We start from the raw sequence: 26,105 nt of genomic DNA, 5'->3' as shown, positions 1-26,105 counted from the left end.
GGCCTATAAACATTTAGTAATCTTCAGATTGTCATGTGATGCCACCATTCCCTATTCACCGGAATGAAACCTCAGCGGTAATAAAGAGAGTCCACACGCTGTGTAGTAATTAAGTACCTCAATCCCTGGGAATGGTCAGGGCCTGGCAAAAGTTTACCTGAGAAAACGTGAACGCTTTACAGAGTAACAATACACCAATATAGGCAAAACAGAAGGGAGGTCAGGGAGGAACTCCGGATGACGCCGGTGCTACAGTCCTTGTTATCTGTATGGTACCGCTCCTGGAGGGAAAGACTTTCTCTAAGAAGATACTCAGGATGACATCGGCCCTACAATCCTTGTTATCTGTATGGTACCGCTCCTGGAAGGGGAAGGTTCAAACTCTCCACAGATAGTCTTTAGTACAGTACCTCTACATGGTGACCTTGACTTTCTCTCACTATTCAGCGGGACCTGGCAATAGAGAACTCAGGTAACCTCTCTTTCTCCTCCATCCTCTTCACCACAGATGGGTTAAAGGTACCCTCATGTGGCCGGCACTCTCACTACTGTTGAAGATTCTGGCTTGGGAACACTTCCCGCTCTCAAGCACTCACATTTAAAGTCTCACTTATACCAAGACCAAATTTTATTTTAAAATTTGGTGTTGCCTCACATTTTAAAATAAAGTATACTAAATCTGAGATCCTGAATATTTCTGCCCCGAGTTTGTAGTTGGTGGACCTCCCACAACTAGCCCCCTTTAAGTGACCAGATAAATATTCAGCATATCTGGGCATTATGCTTCCATGATCCCTGCAGGAGCTGTACACTGCCAACTTCGAACTGCTACTCATTAAGATCCATGGCCAACTGGAGTCAACCAAAATCCCCTTTGTATCGTGGATGGGCAGAAAGTATTACCTGAAGGCTTATATAATGCCTAAAATACTGTATGTACTACAGACAATTCCCATGAACATCCCACAAGCTTTCTTTACTAAAATCAAATAATGTTTTACACGTGGGAGAGGAGTAAACAACGACTGCCCCACAGATTACTGACTCAAAACCCCAGACACGGTGGTATAGGCCTTCTGGACCGCTGACTTTATTATAGGGCGATACACCTGAACAGATGGCTACAGCTGGCTAGATTAAAAGATAACCCCTTACATATTGCACTAGAAAGAGACCTACTGGGACCTCGACTCCTGGCGAGCCTCTGGTGCCTGACAAGCAAATCTCTCCAACAAAAGTATAAGAGGCACATTCATTAAAAGTCTTTAGGCAATACTTAACATCCCTGATGCCCAGCAGAAGTATTTCAGCTCTGGCACCAATGAGTTTTCTCCCATTCTACTTGAAAACCACAGCAGTCATATCTGGCTGATTGGAAATAGTGGCTAGATATCACCACAACTGAACACTTTGATGTTAGGTCCAGGGAATCAGCAGAGGTAGCCAAACAAGCAAATTTCTTGCAGGTACTCTCCCTCAGGAGACTGGAAAATTCCTTTGGGCCAGACTTGGCCCATTTCATAAGTCATCTTGGCTCAAAACTTTCCTGCTGCTTCCCTCTCTACCTCTGGGTTTGACCTCGAAGATATATGCTGGTCTGCTGCTTCACACTCACCCGAGTAAACCAAGTTTGTTCTGGCGTGGGAAAGAGAACTGGAGACTACATTCACTGACAAAAATATTTCCCTGATTCTATCACATTCAAATGGCTATTCAAAATGTGTCAGAATACAAGAAAACTTGTACAAAACTTTAACAAGATGGTACCACAATCCAGATTTCCTACACAGAATAAAATTGACGTCTTCAGATACATGTTGGCGCTGTGACGCCCACACAAGAACACTTAAGGCCCATTTACATTGGACGAGTGTTGGGCAAATGATGCCCGACACTCGTCCTTGTATCCCCACGCTCCCGTGCTCCTGCACGGGAGCTAGCAGGGCTGGCTCTCACACGGAGCGGCCAGCAGGGGGGGGTGGGACAGTGCAGGAGATTTCTCTTGCTCCCTCGCCCCTCTCTATTCACATAACACAGGCGCTGTTCGCTATGGAACGGCGGCTGTTTAAACTGCACAAAGAGCAATGATCGTCATCGCTCATCTTTTAGCAGCCCAAAGAAATCTACTGCACTGCTCCGCCCCCCTGCTGGCCGCTCCGTGTGCGCATCAGCTGTGCTGGGAACGCGGGGATACAGGGACAAGCATCGGGCATCGTTTGCCCAACACTCGTCCAATCTAAATGGGCCTTTACAAATATATGGGTAGATTGTCCTAAGATTGAGAACTTCTGGAAGAGTATTACAGATCTTATAAAATTTAGCATGGGCAAATCTGTTCCTCTTACAAAGGAGCTTATCCTTATCTAGGCACCTTCAGGTTCCTTTTGCCCTAAACGTCACAATCTTATTACTCAGATGATGGTGGCAGCAAAACTAACTATCCCAGCACACTGGAGGGATCAGGAACCTCTAACTATAGGGGAATGGATGGAGAGGCTTGACAAAATCTGCCAGATGGAGGAACTAGCTGCTTGGGAGAGCAAACAACACGCCAAATACCTGCTGGTCTGGTCACCCTGGCTGTCTTACCGGAAGAATAGATTCCTCCCGACTGGCTCTCAGAAGATCACACCTTCTTAGTATGAGAGAAATAGCAGATATTGCATGGAAATAGCCCCATCCTGCAGAATACAAGACCTACCTGAGGCTCAGGGGCCATGGACCTGGCATCCAATACTAAGCTTGACACCTATTCAGGGGGGACACTCGGCTTGCCGGGGTCTCCCACTGACTCGAACCAGAGAACTTTTTCCTTTTAAAAAATCTGGGTGTGAGGTTTAGCCTACCGCCCAGTGACAGTAACCCCAGACGCAATGGTAGCAACCACACTATGTATATAGTTGTTGATAACAGATTATTGTCGATAATTTTTGATGAAGATACGCTGTTTTATAATTTCCATTCTTCCGAATGGATTGAAAGTTTAAGGATGGAAGAAGTTACAATTATAACATAATAATTAGTAAGTTCTAAAGAAGGTGTATTTTAGCTGGCAAAAGCTCTTATTTCTTATTGGTTTAATAATTGACACTCTTTTATGCCATAATTGTTACAGGGGAAATAATGTAACCATTTTCTCCCACTTTCCTCTTCCCCAGTTACAAATAAAGATTAGTTAAAAAAAAAAGACAGCACTGCAGAATAACGCCCCTTAACAGCCACCATGCAAAGATATACGGGTGGTCGTTAAGGGGTTAAGATGCTTTCTTTTTACTGTATTTGCAATTATCTTCCATTTAAGATTAGAATGAAATTAGAGAGATGCAGAAGAAAAGGTAGGTAGGTTTTTTTGTTGTTGAAGTGGGGGAGGGGTCATTTCACAGGTTATTATTAGAGATGAGCGAGCGTACTCGGAAAAGCACTACTCGTTCGAGTAATTTGCTTTATCCGAGTATCGCTGTGCTCTTCCCTGAAGATTCGGGTGCCGCTGCGGCTGACAGGTGAGTCGCAGCGGGGAGCAGGGGAGAGCGGGCGGGAGAGAGGGAGAGAAAGATCTCCCCTCCGTTCCTCACCGCTCTCCCCTGCAGCTCCCCGCTCCGTGCCGGCACCCGAATCTTCAGGGACGAGCACAGCGATACTCGGATAAAGCAAATTACTCGAGCGAGTAGTGCTTTTCCGAGTACGCTCGCTCATCTCCAGTTATTATTAATAATGGCAGCGCTCTGGGAAGGAAGAACAAAATTAGAGAAGAAAAAGCAATAAATACACGAGTGTTTATTAATGTATTAGCCAATATATTTTCTCGACAAGGATTATTAAAAACAAAAACCTGCCACCATAAAGGAACCCTATAAAATCTTCCATCCTGTAAACTTCTCTTGTTTCGGGATCCTTTACAACTGTTAGAGGAACAATTTCAGCAGTAGAAGACACAGAATGGCTGGAGTCAGGACGACTTTATGGGCACTTATGCTGTACTGGTGCAGGTATATGTAGCTTTAATTGTTGATCTACTGTTATACAACAGCCTGGGAAGATCACAGTAGGACTTTGTTGCGCACCCTCGCATGGCTGTTGAGACGAATCCTGCAGAGATAGACAAAGCTTTCATGTACCACAATATGAGGCCTCATAAAGAAAGAGAGGGGCATTATGTTATGTCTGTGTTGGCAAGTGAGCACCGAGCCCACATAAATGTTACTCAAAGATAGGGAACACCAAGTGAGGCAACCACCGATTAACACCTTTCTCTATCTTCTACAAAAGAAGATGACCAAGGACCTGTGAGCTTGTGGCTGCAAGAAAGGTTTGTGTCTTGTGGTTTGCTTTGGTTGTGTCGCTGGACTCCTGGTTAGTGTAGGGACTAGCAGCATTGCCAGGAGCCGTGACGTGGCCCACTAGCTTCCGTATTTTGGACAAAATGTCAACAAATACCTGGCATTTAAAGCATTTACATCTGTTACTAGTGTTTGCGTATTGGCTGCAGTATGGCGTGATTATGGCTCTGTGTGTCTTCTTATCCTGTCCAGCTATCCCTGTCGGTGGTGATATGTGTATGCATCCTAGCCTGGCTGCGCAGGTTCCTAGGGGCAGCAAGGGCCTAGATATGAAGACCACTGGGCCGCCCCATATTGGGGCAATGTCCCCGCTCAGGTAGGTCCTTGGTCATCTTCCTTTGTAGAAGAGAGGGAGAGGTATAATCGGTGGTTGTTTCACTTGTTGTTCCCTATTTTTAGGTAATGTTCATGTGAGCTTGGTGCTCACTTGCCTACACAGACATAACATAATGCCCCTCTTTTTAAAACTAGGGGGCATAAAAGTTGTCTTTGAACCCACACCTGAGAAGACAGCTTTTTTGTGTACTGACCCAGAGTGATTGGCTGACTGGGGACACAGACACACCCAGTAAGCACAATCTGCCACACCTGAGCAGGAAAGCTCCAGAGAACCTGCAGTACCATAGATCTTGGGAGTAAGACATGACACTTAGCCTGCTGTGCAAGCAGCTGCATTGTTCTCGTAGGGGCTGCCAGCAGAATACAATGCAATCTCCCGCCTCCCGCGGAGAACACGGTATGCAGTCTATTGATGGATACTTTATCTCTCTGTGGCTGAATGATGGGTTTTAAGATCACCTTAAAATCATCATTCAGACAAAAAGTGCACGATGGCAGCGTTTACACGTAACGATTATCACTCATTTTTGGTTGTTTGAGCGAATTTTGAGCGATAATCATTACATGCAAATCTGCCTTCAGTCAAAGATTCCCTTTAAAGTGAAGTACAAAAATTAAATATAGTTATTAAAACCTGTTATTTCTGTTGTCTGGAGAAAACAAATATTCTCATCCCCTGTACATTGGATAGTATCTGAAGTGTAACACCAGGCAGATTCCTCAGAAACGCAGGATGGGCAGATCACTCCATTGGGGATAGAGCTTTTTATTGGAACTAGAAGAGAAAAGGAGAAAGAAATAAAAAGATGACTTGTATTCATAGCACATAAACCCTATGAAGAACCTTCATCACCCACCCTTGTCTGTGATGTCCCTCTGTTAGGGCGCCCACCCACTGGCGATTTTTTTCCCTGCGAAATTCGCAGCATTTTTTTCTCTGCAGGGGTCTATGGGACTTGTAATGTTAAAATCGCGATCGCGCAAAATCGCAATTTACCGCGAAATCGCGATTTTGCGCGATCGCGATTTTAACATTACAAGTCCCATAGACCCCTGCAGAGAAAAAAATGCTGCGAATTTCGCAGGGAAAAAAAATCGCCAGTGGGTGGGCGCCCTTACAGTATATTAACATCACAATCAGGACACTTCTTGTTCACCATTTCTATACAGTAGAAAGGAATCAGTGATCTTCTATGCAATACACAGACACAAGAGGTCCTTCAGAGCAAGATCTACTGATTGCAACAAGTCTCTGCCCTACCAACAAAGAGATTTCTTACTAGAGGGACAACCAGCGTTATCTATACATTTCCCATCAGAGCACATAGAAGGATGTTCTCCAGAGCAGAAGACCCATTTAAATCATTCACATAATATACACTGAATGGCTTCTTTATTAGACCCCCATCTAGTAATGCTTTGGACTTTATTTGAACTTTAACCCCTTAGTGGCAGCGCCATTGACTTTCTACGTCCTGCTGTTGCAGGACGTGTATGGAGGGAGGTAGCGTGGCTATCTAACCCTTTAAATGCCGCTGTCAATTTTGACAGCGACATTTAAATCTCCCGAACGCTGTTCGGGGGTCCCGCACGGCCCCCCTGCGGTGAGATCGGGGGAGCTGTGCAGGCGTCATGGCAGCCAGGGGCCTTTAGAAAGGCCCTAGGGCTGCCTTAGCAGACTGCCTATCAAGCCATTCCCGTGGGATGGCTTGATAGACTGTCTGTGAAAAAGCAGTATGACGTAATTCTATAGCATTACGTCATACTGCAGGAGCGATCAAAGCATCGCATGTTAAAGTCCCCGAGGGGGACTTCAAAGTAAAGTAAAAAAAATCAATAAAGTTTTTTTAATTGTACAAAAAAAAGTTATAAAAGTTTAAAGTTTAGATTCTTTTGTCTGAATATTTCCATAGGAATACATTGGTTCTAGTAGCTATGTTTTGTTTTAATGCGTACTTTTTGTACACATACGTCTTCATGTGAATAAGGCTTAAAAGTGAGTTTTTACAAAAATCAGTTAACTGCTTACTGTAATAGACATATGTGCAATTTATGTGTAATATGCAGAGTAGCGCTATGGGGCCAGTTTAGTATGGATAATGTTAGTGACAGAATCCCTTTAACCCCTTAATGACACGGCCTATTTTGGCGTTGAGGACCAAATGATTTTTTGGTATTTTTCCATCTCCATTTTTCAAAAGCCATAACTTTTTTATTTTTCCGTCGACGCGGCCGTATAAGGGCTCGTTTTTTGCGTGGCAAGCTGTAGTTTTTATCGGTGCCACTTTTGGGTACATATACTATATCGTAAAACTTTTATTTTTTTTTTATGATAACAGGGAGAGAAAACGCATCAATTCTGCCATAGACTTTTTTTTTTTTTTACAGCGGTAATCATGCAGCATAAATGGCACACAAAATTTTTTCTGCGGGCCGGTACGGTAACAATGATACCAAAATTGTTATATTTTTTTTAGGTTTTTACACTTTTTTTGCAATAAAACCCCCTTTTTTTTTTACTCTATAGCTGCATTCAAAGTCCTGTAACTTTTTTATTTTTCTATGTACGGAGCTCTATAAGGGCTTATTTTTTGCAAGACGAGCTGTAGTTTTTATTGGTACCATTTTGGGGAATGTACGGCTTTTTTGATCACTTTTATTGCATTTTTGGGAGGCAAAATGCTAAAAATTAGCATTTTGCCTCTGTTTTTTAGCGTTTTTTTTACGCTTTTTGTCGTACAAAATAAAAAGTGTGTTCAACTTTTTGTACACATCGTTACGGACGCGTCAATACCCAATATGTGGGGTTTAAATTTTTTTTCCCTTTTTTATGCTAATATTAGAAAAAGCATAAAAAAGTTTTTTTTTTCCTTTTTTTTTTTACATTTTTCTTTTTTTTTACACTTTTCTTTTCTTTTTTTTTTTTTCACTATTTGAGTCCCTCTGAGGGACTTGCAGCACTGTGCCTATGATCGTTGTTATAAGGCATGGCAGAGCTACTGCTCTGCCATGCCCTATCGCTTATACAGCGATTATAGGCACAGGCAATACATGACGTCAGTGTCTGGCGCCCTGTTGCCATGGTGACAGGCCAGGCTCTCGCAATGACATCGCAAGAGCCGGCCGGAGACACAGAGGGAGCGCGATCCCTCTGTGAACTCTTTCCCTGCCGCGATCTACTTAGATCGCGGCAGGGAAGGGGTTAACAGCGGGGGGCTCATCTCCGATGCCCCCCCCCCCGCTGTTGCAGCGGGACGCCGGCTGTGACTGACAGCCGGCTCCCGCTGTAGGATAGCGCGGGATCTTATGTGATCTCGCGCTATCCCCAGGACGTACCGGTACGTCCTGTTGCGGGAAGTACCAGGCTCCCAGGACGAACCGGTACGTCCTAGAGCGGGAAGGGGTTAACATGTTTTTAGAACCTCTGTAAGTGATACATACTTCTATTAAGACCATTGGTTCCCTATGGTGTGTTCACATGTCTGTGTTTTACAGGCGTGCAAACGCATGTACCTGCACCATAGGTCCGTGTCAATATTCCCCAGCTGGGAGTCCCCTTGTCACTGAACACCGTGACAGCACTGTCACAGTATTCAGTGACAAGGGGACTCCCCGCGGGGAGTAAAGAGTCCCCTGCCATAGCTCTCACAGCTGTGACAGCTGTGGCAGAGGATCACGATGCCGGCACCCCTGCAGTGATTTTTCAGTGAAGGGCTTTAAATATAAGCCCTTCCCTGAAAATCATTCCGACTGCTGAAAGGGCTGTATCTGATTGGCTGAGCACTCAGCCAATCACAGGCAGCACTCAGCCATTCATTAAATGACAGCTGAACACTATCTGTGATTGGTCACAGCGCTCAGCCAATCATAGGCAGCGCTTGGCCATTCATTGAATTCAATGAATGCCATCTTATGATTTTGACATGTTTTTAATTGGTCTCTGCTCGCTTATATGTGCCGATAATAAAATCTGTTACTATTTTTGGAATTTCTTTTTTTCTCTCTAATACAGGTTAGTTGTGCCTTCTTGTAGATTTTGCTGGAGCAAATGACCAGACATAGTGCAAATCACAGAATGACATGTCACCATTGTGATCAGTGATTGGCTGCGGCGGTGATGCATCAAAATGAAGCATAAGTGCTGGAGTGGAGTAAACAGATGAGCGGGGAATGAACAAATCATTGGCATGGGAGCTGTGGGAGATTTTGAAAGGGGAGTACAAACTTTTTGCTATTGTAACTTTACCTCAATATTGTGCTGATTAGCCAAAACGTTGCTGTTTTGTGCGGAGACATAAAGAATTTTTACAGCTTTTGCACCGCATATGCATTCATGCCTTCCTTTATTTTTACTCTCCTTCTGTGATTCTGCATTAAAGGGGTTGTCCGGCCATGGCAAGTGTATGTATATACTTTAGTTTGGCCATTACAATGCACTTTGGCTCATTTACAATGCACATTGTATATTACAAACAGAAGATATATACTTACCAAGAAGAGTCCCCCCCCCCCCCCCTCCTGTGCTTATCTTTCTGTTGTCCCTGGTTACGGCAAGTTTCTTTCTTCTGTCTTCTTGTCGGGACGGGGCCGCGCTTCAGTGTCCATGCACATGCGCAGTAGTACCTGCTGGCTCAGGAAGGCATGTAACTTTTTCTACAACACTTCTGCCCTATTCAGCAATTCCAGCAACCTGATTGGTTGTTTGGTGAAACAGCCAACTCAAACAACCAATCAGCTTGCTGGCATTGCTGCATAGGGCAGAACTGTTGTGGAAAAAGTTAATGTGCCTCCAGACGCTGCAGGGAGGGGAGAAGTGAAGGGTGAGTGTTACTTGTTTGGGGGGTGTTGTGACTTTCCACTTGCTGAGTGGGGGTTGGGTTTGTGCTGTCACATTACACCAGTGGGCGGAGGTGGTTAGGGGGTGCTGCCACAACATTACACGAGGGGGGGGAGGGGGCGTTGCTGTCACATAATAGTTGCCTAGGGGCGGAGGGTTGGGGGGGCGTTGCTGTCACATAATAGTAGCTGGGGGGGGGGACTGTCACATTTCAGTAATGGGGGGGGCGTTGCTGTCACATAATAGTTGCCTAGGGACGGAGGGTTGGGGGGGGCGTTGCTGTCACATAATAGTAGCTGGGGGGGACTGTCAGATTTCAGTAATGGGGGCGGCGCGTTGCTGTCACATAATAGTAGCTGGGGGGAGGGGCTGTCACATTATAGTAGTGGGGGGGGGCAGGGGGGCGTTGCTGTCAAATAATAGTTGCCTAGGGTGGGGGCGTTGCTGTCACATAATAGTAGCTGAGGGCGTTGTCACATAATAGTTGCCTGGGGGAGTGGGAGGGGGGGCGTTATTGTCACATAATAGTAGCTGGGGGGGCTGTCACATAATGGTTGGTTGGGGGGGGGTCGGGGGGGCATTGCTGTCACATAATAGCAGCTTGATAAAGACCCGAGCACAGGGTCGATACGTGGCTGCTTGCTTCCTCATGGCTATTCAATAAAGAAGAGGATTTTAATGAATGCTGCCTGGTTCTTCCTTTCTACATTGCTGATCAACGGTGGACCCAGGGAGTCGGGACCCTAACTGGGCTATTGCATAGTGCCCTGCACCAGCGGTGTGGCTGAATCCTTGGAGTGCTGCTGTGTTTCTTTTTTCCTCCCAGGACGTACCGGTACATCCTGTTGCGGGAAGTACCAGGCTCCCAGGACGAACCGGTACGTCCTAGAGTGGGAAGGGGTTAACATGTTTTTAGAACCTCTGTAAGTGATACATACTTCTATTAAGACCATTGATTCCCTATGGTGTGTTCACATGTCTGTGTTTTACAGGCGTGCAAACGCATGTACCTGCAAAACAGTACATGCGTGCACCATAGGTCCGTGTCAATATTCCCCAGCTGGGAGTCCCCTTGTCACTGAACACCGTGACAGCACTGTCACAGTGTTCAGTGACAAGGGGACTCCCCGCGGGGAGTAAAGAGTCCCCTGCCATAGCTCTCACAGCTGTGACAGCTGTGGCAGAGGATCACGATGCCGGCACCCCTGCAGTGATTTTTCAGTGAAGGGCTTTAAATATAAGCCCTTCCCTGAAAATCATTCCGACTGCTGAAAGGGCTGTATCTGATTGGCTGAGCACTCAGCCAATCACAGGCAGCACTCAGCCATTCATTAAATGACAGCTGAACACTATCTGTGATTGGTCACAGCGCTCAGCCAATCATAGGCAGCGCTTGGCCATTCATTGAATTCAATGAATGCCATCTTATGATTTTGACATGTTTTTAATTGGTCTCTGCTCGCTTATATGTGCCGATAATAAAATCTGTTACTATTTTTGGAATTTCTTTTTTTCTCTCTAATACAGGTTAGTTGTGTCTTCTTGTAGATTTTGCTGGAGCAAATGACCAGACACAGTGCAAATCACAGAATGACATGTCACCATTGTGATCAGTGATTGGCTGCGGCGGTGATGCATCAGAATGAAGCATAAGTGCTGGAGTGGAGTAAACAGATGAGCGGGGAATGAACAAATCATTGGCATGGGAGCTGTGGGAGATTTTGAAAGGGGAGTACAAACTTTTTGCTATTGTAACTTTACCTCAATATTGTGCTGATTAGCCAAAACGTTGCTGTTTTGCGCGGAGACATAATTAATTTTTATAGCTTTTGCACTGCATATGCATTCATGCCTTCCTTTATTTTTACTCTCCTTCTGTGATTCTGCATTAAAGGGGTTGTCCGGCCATAGCAAGTGTATGTATATACTTTAGTTTGGCCATTACAATGCACTTTGGCTCATTTACAATGCACATTGTATATTACAAACAGAAGATACAGTATATACTTACCAAGAAGAGTCCCCCCCCCCCTCCTGTGCTTATCTTTCTGTTGTCCCTGGTTACGGCAAGTTTCTTTCTTCTGTCTTCTTGTCGGGACGGGGCCGCGCTTCAGTGTCCATGCACATGCGCAGTAGTACCTGCTGGCTCAGGAAGGCATGTAACTTTTTCTACAACACTTCTGCCCTATTCAGCAATTCCAGCAACCTGATTGGTTGTTTGGTGAAACAGCCAACTCAAACAACCAATCAGCTTGCTGGCATTGCTGCATAGGGCAGAACTGTTGTGGAAAAAGTTAATGTGCCTCCAGACGCTGCAGGGAGGGGAGAAGTGAAGGGTGAGTGTTACTTGTTTGGGGGGTGTTGTGACTTTCCACTTGCTGAGTGGGGGTTGGGTTTGTGCTGTCACATTACACCAGTGGGCGGAGGTGGTTAGGGGGTGCTGCCACAACATTACACGAGGGGGGGGGGAGGGGGCGTTGCTGTCACATAATAGTTGCCTAGGGGCGGAGGGTTGGGGGGGCGTTGCTGTCACATAATAGTAGCTGGGGGGGGACTGTCACATTTCAGTAATGGGGGGGGGGGGCGTTGCTGTCACATAATAGTAGCTGGGGGGAGGGGCTGTCACATTATAGTAGTGGGGGGGGGCAGGGGGGCGTTGCTGTCAAATAATAATTGCCTAGGGTGGGGGCGTTGCTGTCACATAATAGTATCTGGGGCGTTGTCACATAATAGTTGCCTGGGGGAGTGGGAGGGGGGGCGTTATTGTCACATAATAGTAGCTGGGAGGGGGGACTGTCACATTATAGTAGGTTGGGTGGGGTAGGTGGGGCATTGCTGTCACATAATAGTTGCGGGTGGGGGGGGGCGTTGCTGTCACATAATAGTAGCTGGGGGGGCTGTCACATAATGGTTGGTTGGGGGGGGGGCATTGCTGTCACATAATAGTAGCTGAGGGGGGGCTGTCACATTATAGTATTGGGGGGGCAGGTGGGTGTGTTGCTGTCACACAATAGTAGCTGGGGGCTGGGGGGGCGTTGCTGTCACATAATAGTTGCCTGGGGGGGGGCATTGCTGTCACATAATAGTAGGTGGGGGGGCTGTCACATTATAGTAGTGGAGGGGGCGCACTGTTGTCACATAATAGTTGCCTGGGGTGGGTTGGGGGGGGGCGTTGCTGTCACAATAGTAGCTGGGGGGCTGTCACGTTATAATAGTGGGGGGCAGGGGGGGGCGTTGCTGTCACATAATAGTAGCTGGGGGGGCTGTCACATTATAGTAGTGGGGGGGGGGGCGTTGTTGTCACATAATAGTTGCCTGGGGGGGGCTGTCACATTATAGTAGTGGGGGGGTCAGGGGGGCGTTGCTGTCACATAATAGTTGCCGGGGGTGGGGCGTTGCTGTCACATAATAGTAGCTGGGGGGGGGGGGCTGTTACATTATAGTATCTGGGAGGGGGCAGTAGGTGCAGTCACATTATTGTAGCTGGAGGGGGGCTGTCACATTATAGTAGCTGGGGTGGGCAGGGGGTGCAGTCACATTATAGTGGCTGGAGAGGGGGCTGTCACATTATAGTAGCTGGGGGGGCAGGGGGTGCAGTCACATTATAGTAGCTGGAGGGGGCTGTCGCATTATAGTAGTGGGGGGGCAGGGGGAGCAGTCATATTATAGTAGCTGGAGGGGGGCTGTCACATTTTAGTAGCTGGGGGGGTGCTGTAACATTACACTAGCAGTGGGAGGAGGGAGCCTAGCTATCACATAATAGTAGCTGGGAGGGGGCTGTAACATTATACTAGCACGGGGGTGGTGGAAAGGGGGAGTTTGGGGGGCTGTCAAATTAGTACTGGGGGTGTGGGGGCACGGTCACACTACACATGCTTACAACTAGTCGCCGTGGGGGGTGCTGACAACTAGTCGCCATGGGGGGTGCTGACAACTAGTTGCCGCGGGCAATACTGACAACTAGTCGCCGCCGGGGTCGCTGACAACCAGTCGGGAGTCGGGGTCGCTGACAACCAGTCGGGGTCACTGACAACCAGTCGGGAGTCGGGGTCGCGGACAACCAGTCGGGAGTCGGGGTCGCGGACAACCAGTCGGGGTCGCGGACAACCAGTCGGGAGTCGGGGTCGCGGACAACCAGTCGGGAGTCAGGGTCGCGGACAACCAGTCGGGAGTCAGGGTCGCGGACAACCAGTCGGGAGTCAGGGTCGCGGACAACCAGTCGGGAGTCAGGGTCGCGGACAACCAGTCGGGAGTCAGGGTCGCGGACAACCAGTCGGGAGTCAGGGTCGCGGACAACCAGTCGGGAGTCGGGGTCGCGGACAACCAGTCGGGAGTCGGGGTCGCGGACAACCAGTCGGGAGTCGGGGTCGCGGACAACCAGTCTGGAGTCGGGGTCGCGGACAACCAGTCTGGAGTCGGGGTCGCTGACAACCAGTCGGGAGTCGGGGTCGCTGACAACCAGTCGGGAGTCGGGGTCGCTGACAACCAGTCGGGAGTCGGGGTCGCTGACAACCAGTCGGGAGTCGGGGTCGCTGACAACCAGTCGGGAGTCGGGGTCGCTGACAACCAGTCGGGAGTCGGGGTCGCTGACAACCAGTCGGGAGTCGGGGTCGCTGACAACCAGTCGGGAGTCGGGGTCGCTGACAACCAGTCGGGAGTCGGGGTCGCTGACAACCAGTCGGGAGTCGGGGTCGCTGACAACCAGTCGGGAGTCGGGGTCGCTGACAACCAGTCGGGAGTCGGGGTCGCTGACAACCAGTCGGGAGTCGGGGTCGCTGACAACCAGTCGGGAGTCGGGGTCGCTGACAACCAGTCGGGAGTCGGGGTCGCTGACAACCAGTCGGGAGTCGGGGTCGCTGACAACCAGTCGGGAGTCGGGGTCGCTGACAACCAGTCGGGAGTCGGGGTCGCTGACAACCAGTCGGGAGTCGGGGTCGCTGACAACCAGTCGGGAGTCGGGGTCGCTGACAACCAGTCGGGAGTCGGGGTCGCTGACAACCAGTCGGGAGTCGGGGTCGCTGACAACCAGTCGGGGTCGCTGACAATTAGTTGGGGTCACTAACAACTGGTCAGGGTTCGGGGTCGCTGACAACTGGTCGGGGTTCGGGGTCGCTGACAACTGGTCGGGGGGTCGAGGTCACTGACAACTGGTCGGGGGGTCGAGGTCGCTGACAACTGGTCGGGGGGTCGGGGTCGCTGACAACTGGTCGGGGGGTCGGGGTCGCTGACAACTGGTCGCGGGCTCGGGGTCGCTGACAACTGGTCGCGGGCTCGGGGTCGCTGACAACTGGTCGCGGGCTCGGGGTCGCTGACAACTGGTCGCGGGCTCGGGGTCGCTGACAACTGGTCGCGGGCTCGGGGTCGCTGACAACTGGTCGCGGGCTCGGGGTCGCTGACAACTGGTCGCGGGCTCGGGGGCGCTGACAACTGGTCGCGGGCTCGGGGGCGCTGACAAATGGTCAGGGCTCGGGGTCGCTGACAACTTGTCGGGGGTCGGGGATACTGACAACTGGTCGCCGCCGGGTTTGCTGACAACTAGTCGGGGGTCGGGGTTGCTTACAACTAGCCGGGGTGCTGACAACTAGTCGCCGTTGGGAGGGGGTCCGGGTTGGGGGGCTGTCTGTGTTACTTGTGGTGGGGGGAGTGGTTGGGGGGGGGGGGCGCCTGTTGAGTGAGTAGCCTTGTTTTACAGTGGGGGGGGGGGGTGCAGAAGAGTTCTCTCCCACGCCCGTTTCCATTCACAGTACTGCTGTTTACTCCCATGGTAGGATTTTATCCTGAACCATTAGTGTATAACAGACAGTCTCCCCTGCCCCCCCCCCCCCCCCCCTCCAAGTACAGTGTACAGCGGGGAGAGTCTGTAGATCATCTCAATGGAAGTGGGCATGTCGTGGGTGGGGGCTAAGACGTGAGCCGAGCAAGGCCAGGAAATCCTGCTTTTTCATGCCTTTTGCTGCCATCGTGAGCGCACACACAAAAGAGGGAGAGCGCAGAGCATTGTGGGAAGGCAGCACAGAGGCGCCATCTTTGAAAGCTGCATTGAACATCAGATTCAAAAGAAAGAAACTGACATTCCAGCTGATCTGCCTGCCGGTTTGAGGCCCTGTATGCTGTGTGTTACTATCCTTACTGAAAGGGAAGCAGCAGCATTATAAAAAATCTTTACCCTGTGTGGCCGGACAACCCCTTTAAGTTGTCTCCAGAACCAGCAGTGAGGATTGTGCTGCCGGCAGCATGTTTATTTGATTTGCTATTGCGCAGACCTGAGTGATATTGTGCCAGATTACCGAAGGCATCCTCAATTATACAGAATGGAAATTCTGCTGTGCTGTTAAACCAAGAGCTTTAAAGTCTATGTAAAAGATTTACCAAACCACATGTCTATGAAGAAAAAAGCAGTAATGGATAACTTACATGTAGGAAGAGTGGGAGTACAGTCGTCAGTGCTGCAGCATGAAAGGCCAACCCCAATTATTCCTTGCTTTGTGCTCACGGTGCTATTGTAGGTACAATTAGATAAAGGTACGCATGTCCTGATCAGTGATTCAATCCTCATTACATCTACAAATAGAAAGATCAAGAAAACAATTTTTTCTGAAATTTCACCCTTCTATTGCCGGTGGCATCTGTGCATTTTGCACCTCCAGTATTCAGGACAACGTTCACATTTCTGCCATGTACAGCTAAAACCTAGATTATTAAATAAAAAAATCATACTGAACACTTGGAAAAGACCTGGAGGTACTAGTGGACTGTGGACTTAACTGGAAGAGACAAACTCACTGAAGGGACAAAAGGTTTCAATAATGACTTATGTAAAACCTTTGAACCCTCCATGTAGCTGGCAAATCAAGTTCATAAGCAAGCGGGTTTACTACACGCATGATGACAAAGGAACCCACATAACGCGGCCCCATTTTCAAAGACGGAACCTTCAATTTGGGATTTCTAAAAGACAAATATACCTTCTGTCCCATCCTGTAAGGTTCAGATACTGACAGACTCCTCCCACTACAGAATTGCATACGAGCCCCCGTTGCTTTTAGGTTCTTCTGTACTTCTTTCCATACCCCCTGCAGCGCATCTCTGGCGACATCAGCTGCAGGACAGGCAGACGGCGCAGAAATAGCTGTAAGGAAGCAAGGGTGCTGACCATATACACACAGGAATGGAGATACCTCAGTGGAGGAACAAGTATGGTCGTTTAGCACAAACTCTGCCAGTGGCAGGAACTCTGCCCACTGATGAGCCTTTTCGCTAGCAAACAACCCTGTGTAAAGGGCGGCTAAACATCAAACTGTGGAAGCGATCAAACCATCACAAGTCCTTGACCCTTAAAAAGGTTTATTAATTGCGTAGCTCCGCCCCCGTCACGTGCCGATTCCAGCCAATCAGGACGCTGGAACCTGCACACATCATGGGGCGGAGCTACACGATGACGCGTACAAGGGGGTGGAGCCAAATCGCCGATGCTGCCGAGCGGAGCCGAAGGGAGAAGACGGATCTGCGCAAGCGCGTCTAAAGAAGCAAGAAGACCCCGAAATTAGACGGAACCATGGCGACGAGGACGCTAGCAACGGAGCAGGTAAGTGAATAACTTCTGTATGGCTCATATTTAATGCACGATGTATATTACAAAGTGCATTAATATGGCCATACAGAAGTGCTTAACCCTACTTGCTTTCGCGAGACAACCCCTTTAACCACATCCCGTCAATGGCTTTTCAGGGAAGGGCTTCATAAGCCCTTCCCTGAAAAACCATTTAAAAAAAATAAAAAATACTCACCTCCCTTCAGCTGCCAGGGCTCAGCTGCGACTTCTGGCGCTGTCCCCGGCTCTGTAGTTCTGAATTATCAGCAGCCGGGGATTTAAAATCCCCGCCTGCTGGTAGCTCTGATTGTGGTTGGCTGAAGTTCTTCATCCAATCACAATCAGAGCTACCAGCAGGCGGGGATTTTAAATCCCCAGCTGCTGATAGCTCAGCAGTGCTACAGAGCCGGGGACAGCGGCAGAAGTCGCCACTGAGCCCCGGCAGCTGTCAGTGGCTTTGCAGGGAAGGGCTTCATAAGCCCTTCCCTGAAAAGCGTTTTAAAATAGTAAAACATTTTTAAAAAGTCACCTGCCGGGGCTCAGCTTCGACTTCTGCCACTGTCCCCTGCTCTGTAGCTATCAGCAGCCAGGGATTTAAAATCCCCGCCTGCTGGTAGCTCTGATTGTGATTGGATGAACTGCTCAGCCAATCACAATCAGAGCTACCAGCAGGCGGGGATTTTAAATCCCCGACTGCTGATAGCTCAGTACTATAGAGCCGGGGACAGAGGCAGAAGTCACGGCTGAGCCCCGGCAGGTAGGTATAGATTTTTCTTTTCCCTCTATATTAAAAGCTATGGACGCCTGCGGGGGCTCAGCGGCGACTTCTGGCGCTGCCCTCGACTTTATAGTTTTCAGCTATCAGCAGCCGGGGACAATCAGAGCTAGCAGCAGGCGGGGATTTAAAATCCCCGGTTGCTAATAGCTCAGAACTACAGAGCCGCAGACAGTGCCAGAAGTCGTGGCTGAGCCACTGCAGCTGAAGTGAGGTGAGTATTTTTTTTTGTTTTTTACACTATTTTAAATGGCTTTTCAGGGAAGGGCTTATGGAGCCCTTCACTGAAAAGCCACTGACGGGGATACCGGCAGCAGGATTCTCTACCACAGCTGTAATGTGTGACAGCTGCGATTGGGAATTAAAGAATTCCTCTTCTGCATCTGCTGGCAGCAGAATCAATTGCTGTCAGCAGAATCCTCTACCGCAGCTGACATGTGTGACAGCTGCAGTAGAGAATTGAAGAATTCTTCTGCTGCATCTGCCACAGATGTGGCAGATGTAGCAGCAGGGAATGCTTTTAACTAGCGGGGGTGAAGGAAACATCTGCCGCATGCGGTAGATGTGTTCTTCATGCCCGCGGGGGTTACAGCAGCGGCGGAGAGGTAAGTTTTGTTTTTCTGGGTTTTTTTGCACTAAAATGTTTCTTTTTCAGAGAAGAGCTTATATGTAATGCCCTTCCCTGAAAAAGAATGCAGGTGTGAGGGTACTGGGGTTCGGGTAGTGGAAGTCCCTAAACGCAGCCCACAACCCCTGTCCCTACCTACTTGCCCCCTTGGGCTAGGCCCCAGGACGACAACTGGGCGACGGTCCCTATACTCACTAGGGAAGCAGGGGCAGGGGGTCAGACTTACAAACAAATACCGAGACAAACAGACACAGAGGCAAGTCAGGAACTCCGGGTCGGCAACGGGAGAATACGCGGTACCAGGGATCAGGCGAAGTCGAAGTCAGGTGCAAAAGCAAAGGGTCTCAACGGGAAATCAGATGAGAGTAAAGCAGGTGTAGCCTGGAGACAAACATACACTGGCAATGCTGGAGAGAAACAGGCACATTTAAATGCTGTCAGAACTCCCGCCCCAGCAGCTGATTGGGGCGGGGAGCCTGCCTGCAGCCAGGCCCAGGCAAAAGGCAGCGAGTGCAGATCCCAGACATTCCGTAGCAAGTGCAGATGCTGCTAGTCAGCACGCACCCGGAGCCAGTGTCCAGGATCCGATGGCCCGGGGAGGTGACCAAGACCAGAGCTCCCCTGCGCCGCACCCGATCAGCTCGGGTGATAGGACTGTTGGTGCGGACGCAGAGACCCCGAGAGCTGCCGGTCCTAACAGCAGAGGGCCGGCAGAGCATTGTTTTCAATGGAGCCGCGGCTACATTGACAACAAGCACACAGCTGTGTTCATGCGTGTTTTTGCTCGTACCTAGGTGCAGATGTATGTACGCACCTCAGTACGCACAAAAACACGCTTGTGTAAACGCACCCTTATAGAGCTCAGTCGATGGAAAAATAACATTACTATGGCTCTTGGAATGCAGCGACACAGAAGGAAATCTTTAAAAAAAGGTTTTTGCATACAAAAGTAGCAAACATAATAAAATCATATGAACCTGATATTGTTGGAATCGTGCTGACCAGAGAATAATGTTATCAAGTTATTTATTTTGAACACTGAACGCCACAAAAATGAAATCCAAAAAACAAATGGCAACATTTTTTTCTACCCCAATTCCCCTAAACAATTAATAAAATTATGTGTACCCAATACTGATGCCATTAAAAATACAACTTGTCCCACAAAAAACAAGCCCTCATATGGCTTTACCAATAGAAAAATTAAACAGTTATGGCTCTAGGAATCCGACAATGAAAAAACCTCAAAAATTAGTTGGTCATTACGGCTCAGTCAGATGAGCATGAATTACTAGCTGCTACAGCAACGAGTAAACCACGCATCTATAGGAACCAATAGGTTTCTATGGAAGCGCTCACACTGACCCTTTTTAGAAGCACAGAAGCTGCGCTTCTAAAAAAGAAAGGACAGCGAGTGTCGACTCGCATGTCAGCTCCGTGGTGCGCTGAGGTGCAGCATGCTTTCCATAGGCTCCTATGGGGGCTGTGAAAGCATGGAGCCCGCACTAGTGATTGAGTGAACAGGCTGCTCCATGGAGCTAGAAGCAGCTCGTTCACGAGATCTTTACACGGAAGATAGCAGCGTGGTTTACTCAATGCTTAGCAGCGAGTAATCCACACTCGACTTACCCGGGCCTCGAGGCGCAAACAGACTCCATCACTGAGGAGTTAAGCTTTTAACTTCATGTGTTTGTACAATAAAGTATTTTCTCTATACTTTTGTATTTTTTGCACACTTCCTTCTAGTGTCCATCTATCCAGAGGATTGGTCATGAGTTTAATAAAGGGCAGGAAACCCCTTTAACCCCTTAAGAACCAGCCCCTTAAGAACCATTAATTTGCTTTTGACCCCTTCCTGCCTGGCTCACATAAATTAATGGGCTAATGGCACTCTCCTCACTATTATATATGCTCTATTGGATGCCCTGCTCGCTCCTGTGCACAGTACTACCGTGTTTCCCTGAAAATAAGCCCTGGATTTTTCAGGGAGGCTTGAAATATAAGCCCTACCTCAAAAATAAGTCCTAGTTACACTACATTAACCGCTTAATGACGCGGCCCTTTTTCTTTTTCCATTTTCATTTTTTCCTCCCCCCCTTTAAAAAAATCGTAACTCCTTTATTTATCCATCAACGTCGCTGTATGAGGGCTTGTTTTTTGCGGGACGAGTTGTATTTTTCAATGGTGCCATTTAAAGTACCATATAATGTACTGAAAAACTTTTAAAAAATTCTAAGTGGAGTAAAATGAAAAAAAAACAAACGACATTTTGCCATCTTTTAGTGCATCTTGTTTCTACAGCGCGCAAACAGCAAAAAAAATGACATGATAACTTTATTCTATGGGTCGGCACGATTACTACGATACCAAACTTGTATAGGTTTTTTTTTACTATACTCCTCTTTTTTTTTTCAAAGACATTTAATTTTTTTCAATTATTTTCTGCTGCATCTTCTGCGCGCAATAACTTTTTTATTTTTCCGTTGACATAGTTTAGCAAGGGCTCATTTTTTGTGGGATGTTTTGTAGTTTTCGATAGTACCAATTTGGAATACATACGACTTTTGATGGCTTCTTATTGCATTTTTTCTGGGAGACAGAGTAACTAAAAAAGTGTATTTCTGGTGTTCTTTATTTTTTTTTCGGACGACGCTCACCATGCAGGAAAAATAATGCACTACTTTGATAGTTTGGACTTTTACGGACGTGGCAATACCAAATACATATTTTTAATTTATTATTTAGATTTTTTAATAATAGATATGGCAAAAGGCGGGTGATTTAAACTTTTGCAACTTTTTTTTTTTCAATTAAAAAAAACTTTATTGATTTTTTTTTTTACATTACTTTGAAGTCCCCCTGGGGGATTTTAATATGCAATGCTTTGATCGCTCCTGCAGTATGACGTAATGCTATAGCATTACGTCATACTGCTTTTTGACAGGCAGTCTATCAAGCAACCCCACGGGGATGGCTTGATAGGCAGTCTGTTAAGGCAGCCCTGGGGCCTTTCATTAGGCCCCCGGCTGCCATGACACCTGCACGGCTCCCCCGATCTCACCGCGGGAGGGCTGTGCAGAATGTCAGAATTGACAGCGGCATTTAAATGGTTAATAGCCGCGATCGGCCTCGCGGCTATTGCTCGCGGGTGTCAGGTGTTATAAACAGCTGATGCCCGCGCTGTATGAAGAGTGGTTGCTACGCAACCTCTCTTCATACATACCCCGACGCACCATGACGTACCGGTACGTCATTGGTCGTGAAGGGGTTAAAAATGGATACATTACCTAGCAGGCTTGGTCCAGGTCCCTCCCTCTGCTCTCCAGAGCTCCAGCACGGTTCCCGCAGCCTTGGCCGCTCATACAATATAACTTTCTGGTTATCAATGCAATGCCTGTGATTGGCTCTTGGAGTGCTGCATTGATTGGCTGAGCAGTGGTCAAAGAGCCAGTCACAGTCATCGCTTCCTGGAGGTGGGTTTTTTGAATCCCGTAACCAAGAAAGTGATGTTGTATGAGCGGCTGAGGACTGTGGGAACTGTGACAAGAGCTCTAGAAAGCATCGGTAGGGACCTGGACCAAGCCTGTTTGGTAAGTATAAGAAGATCTCTCTAAAAAAAAAGAACTAGTATTATAAGAAAGTGTTTTATTTTCAGGGAAACATGGTGTTTCCTGGGTCAGGAAGTTGTGAAAGATCAACCCTGTACTGTGTCTGTGAAGGATAATGTAGTTTTCTTACCTGCAAAACTCCGAGAGAAAGAACTCATAAGAAACTAAAGTAAAGGCTGTGTTCTGGCGGCGCTATATTGGCATCTAACATTAGGCTATGTACACATCTTTGGCATCACTGTGCACAGGAGAGCTAGGGGAATTCATTTTGAGGGTAAATATAATACATAGAACCAAATACTCTAGAAAAAAAAAACGAGTACAATGTGTATTTTCCAGTTTATGCCCGTTTATCACTATGGATAACCTACAGTGTAAAAACATATCCACTCCAGTTTGGATGAATTAGAAAAGCGTTAAGTGTCCTGCCAAAGAAATGTATGTATATATATATATATATATATATATATATATATACATACATATGTACATCAGGTGACGTTATATTAATTTGAGTAGAATAAGAGAACTATAACAAAAATTCTATATAAAATTCGGCAATGCAATATGTGAACATCCAAAATAGCCCTGGTCATGAAAGAGTTAGTCATGGAACTTACCGATAAAGGTTTGTGTGTATGATGATCCACATACAGATCCATCAACACAAGTTATGCTGTCGCCTGAGCATGTCGAGGAAACAGATACACACTGCATACACGAGATAGCAGAACCTAGAGAGATGTCACACAGCACACAATCAGCACATTTATCACTTATTACACTCTGGTTTTCTACTGTAAAGTCACAGAGATCAGCGGCATCGGAGACAGAAGTCTAAAAGCTCATCTCCCAGTATGAACAGGAGGAGAGGTAACATCTGTCACACAGACTTATACTGCTATAGTGGAAGTATTAATATGTCTTATTACCACGACTATTCCTGCTATGTATTATTTCCTATCATTATTAAGGGTACATGCACACCAATATTTCTGGACGATTTTCGGATCCAAATTGGACAGAAATAGCGTCCATTCACTTTCCAAGTTGTGGTAGAAAATATCGGGCGCAACTTTTTTTTAACAGCCATGTGCATGTACCCTAAGGTCTCTTTTACGCGGCTTAGAAAATCGTGCGAGATTTGTGCCTTGTGAGATGAACAGGAGCGATGGGGGAAAACAAATTGTGGCATGTTGTATCTTTGGGCATTCCCTCAGAATGCCTCACCCATTGTTTTCAGTGGGGCTGGGAAAAACATCACACGGCTTTCACTCCCAGACGATATACGCTGTCCATCTGATGCATTGATTTACAATGCATCAGTGCACAGGGGCCTATTCCAGTGGTGTAAAAGCGCCTGGCCAGGTGCTTTTACGCTGGCAGTGGTGGCTTAATAGACTCCTATTGGAGCCAATGACAGCTGCCGGAGAAGGGAGGGAGTTGTGCAGCGTGACTGCTATACCCCCCCCCCCCTTCTCTTCTCCTCTTCCCCTCTTGCCACTGTTTGCAATGGGAGAGGGTGAGATAGGGAAGGAGCTAAGCTCCGCCCCATCCCACCCTCTATCATTGCAAAAGCGGAGAGGGGGCAGGAGCTCAGCACACTAGCTCCTTCCCTGTCCCACCTCCCCATGCAGAGAGCCCGCCCGGCGGCATATGCACCAAGCTCTGAATCACATAGTAGTGTATATTGGCCAGCCATGTCCTTTGGGTATACGTACACTTCCATTAGTTGTAATTCCATCTATATTTTCCATTTTTCGGAGCATTTTTACGGAATTAAAATATAAATAAACATTTCATTTTTTTTCTTCATTGATTTCAATAAGGGTGACTACCCACTACAGTTTTTTTTTTCCCTGCGAAATTCGCAGCATTTTTTTTCTGCAGGGGTCTATGGGACTTGTAATGTTAAAATCGTGATCATGCAAAATCGCAATTTATCGCGAAATCGCGATTTTGCACAATCGCGATTTTAACATTACAAGTCCCATAGACCCCTGCAGAAAAAAAAATGCTGCGAATTTCGCAGGGAAAAAAAAAACTGTAGTGGGTAGTCACCCTAAGTTTTCAAAAAATATGTAAAGCTTTTAGTTTTCTTCCTTTCCGTTAGTTCTATAGATTGCACCATTTGTTCCATTGAAATATGGAAACCTAACAGAGTAGAAGCAGGCTGAAAACTTTCAGCTTACTTTGCGTTTTTTTTTCTTTAAACCCATCGAACACACAGAGGAAAAAACGTAAATGTTTATTACCTATTTAATTATATTTCTTTCCTCCAAACAAGGAACAGAGACGGCATTATAACCGACAACCCTGATGCAAGTGAGAATGAGAAATCCATAGTAATAAGGCCAATATAAAGTCAAATAATTCAACTTACTTGTAGCTGTAAGAGCTGAGATGAGGCTCAGAATTCCAACCAGAGAAGTCATCGTTCAGATCAAGAGAGTTCTCTCAAGGATGGAAACTTTGAGTGAGGTTCTTGACTTATCTGTGTACGGCTGGGTGGGACACAGGAAGAGCTTTATAATTTACCAGAAATGAAAACCTGCTCGCTAAAAAACAGACGTTACAAGTTACCTCCCATCCCCCCACCACCACCCACCACAACCACCTGCTCCGTTATATTAATGATAAAGTGAAAGTATCTTAAGAAAATTCGTATATCATATTTCTATTCTACAAGGAGAATCTTTGAGTTATCTAAGGGTCCTTTCACACGGAACGAACTGTCCGTCGTGGATGCCCAACAGGTTGTCGCAGCGATAAGTGTTCATGGCGTTTTACACAGGTGCGATCATCACTGAGTGAATGGAGGTGGAGCGGGTGGGGGATCATTCCATTCACAATAAACAGGCAGATGTTCACAAATAAACGACTGCCTGTTTACATCAGCCAATCCGTCGTTGTTTTCTACATTCATAAACTGAACAATGAACGACAAGCAAACAAATTCTCGTTCGTCATTCAATCGGGCATGCATTTACGCTGAATGATAATTGTAAGATATCTGCTTAAGGGCGCCCACCCACTGGCGTTTGCGATTTCCGTGCGTGAAAAACGCCGCGTTTTCACGGCGTTTTTTGCCGCGTTTTAGCAGCGTTTTCGCGGCGTTTCCATTAATTTCCATTGACTTTCATGGGTGCATTAGGAGAAAAATAAGGACACATATGCAACTGACAGTTCCTATGTTAAAAAACGCAACGCAACGCAAAACGCCAGTGGACAGGAGTACATTCAATTCTAATTCCTCTTGAGAAAAAACGCAAAACGCAGAGAAACGCAAATCGCCAGTGGGTGGGCGCCCTAATATTGGAATTTGAACAATTTATCAGCCTTTATAAAAGCGCCCTAATAGTAGATTCTCAGCTGGGGGGACACAGGAGTCCAGAGGAAAACACAGCCGTCCAGAAGGGGAACAGAGTCTAGTAATGCTGTGCAAGTACCATGCTCAGAACAGCACTGTGCGAGACTCGGACCAGTATTGTACCTGTAAAATTGGGATGTTTACTGTGATTGAGATGCGATTTTATTTTCTCACCAACTGGAAACAATGTGTGACATGTCTGCGGAGTCGCAGAAGAATAAGGCCTCCCTCACACAGGGCATTTTCAGCAGCGTTTTCAGCCCAGCGCTAAACGTTGTACAAGGCTCCCATTCATTTCAATGGGGCTGCTCACACAAGGCTGAAAGCACTGCGTTTTTCAACGCTGCATGTTCTATTCATTTTTAAAGCACTGCATGTTCTATTCTTGGGCATTTTCAGCTGTGTGTCTCCCATTGAAATGAATGGGCAGCGTTTTCAGCTCTGCTGAAAACGCTACACAACTTTGTACAGCGTTTTTAGAGGTGAAAACGCAGGTTAATAAAGTTTTTCTCAAGAAGTAGTCAGCAGCCATCTCTACAGTTCCAGGTCACAAACACAGAGCATAGACGCAGAGCAAAGACATGCCTCACATTGACATGTGCAGGTTTATAGCCCTCATG

General features: G+C 47.2%; 1 protein-coding gene across 1 annotated transcript; it reads right to left on the bottom strand.

The window, feature by feature from the left end:
• Positions 1 to 3,765: 3,765 nt before the first annotated feature.
• Positions 3,766 to 24,620, bottom strand: LOC136572042 (phospholipase A2 inhibitor and Ly6/PLAUR domain-containing protein-like). The gene is made up of 5 exons (XM_066572660.1): positions 24,499 to 24,620; positions 22,736 to 22,849; positions 15,928 to 16,074; positions 5,311 to 5,451; positions 3,766 to 4,086 (listed from the first exon to the last, which is right to left on the bottom strand). The coding sequence occupies exons 1-5, from the start codon at positions 24,548 to 24,550 to the stop codon at positions 3,968 to 3,970; spliced, it is 573 nt and encodes a 190-aa protein (XP_066428757.1). The 5' UTR covers positions 24,551 to 24,620; the 3' UTR covers positions 3,766 to 3,967.
• Positions 24,621 to 26,105: the final 1,485 nt, after the last annotated feature.

The sequence above is a fragment of the Eleutherodactylus coqui genome, chromosome 6 (genome assembly GCF_035609145.1).
Source record: "Eleutherodactylus coqui strain aEleCoq1 chromosome 6, aEleCoq1.hap1, whole genome shotgun sequence".
Classification (NCBI taxonomy): Eukaryota; Metazoa; Chordata; class Amphibia; order Anura; family Eleutherodactylidae; genus Eleutherodactylus; species Eleutherodactylus coqui.
This window is presented reverse-complemented; position numbering and strand designations above follow the sequence as displayed.

Excerpts from the sequence above, each read along its gene's own strand:
- LOC136572042 (XM_066572660.1), bottom strand. The coding sequence starts at position 24,550 with ATGACTTCTCTGGTTGGAATTCTGAGCCTCATCTCAGCTCTTACAGCT. Across the intron at positions 22,850-24,498 it reads CTCAGCTCTTACAGCTACAA|GTTCTGCTATCTCGTGTATG; the intron begins GTAAGTTGAATT and ends ACATCTCTCTAG. Across the intron at positions 16,075-22,735 it reads ATACACACAAACCTTTATCG|ATGTAATGAGGATTGAATCA; the intron begins GTAAGTTCCATG and ends TTCTATTTGTAG.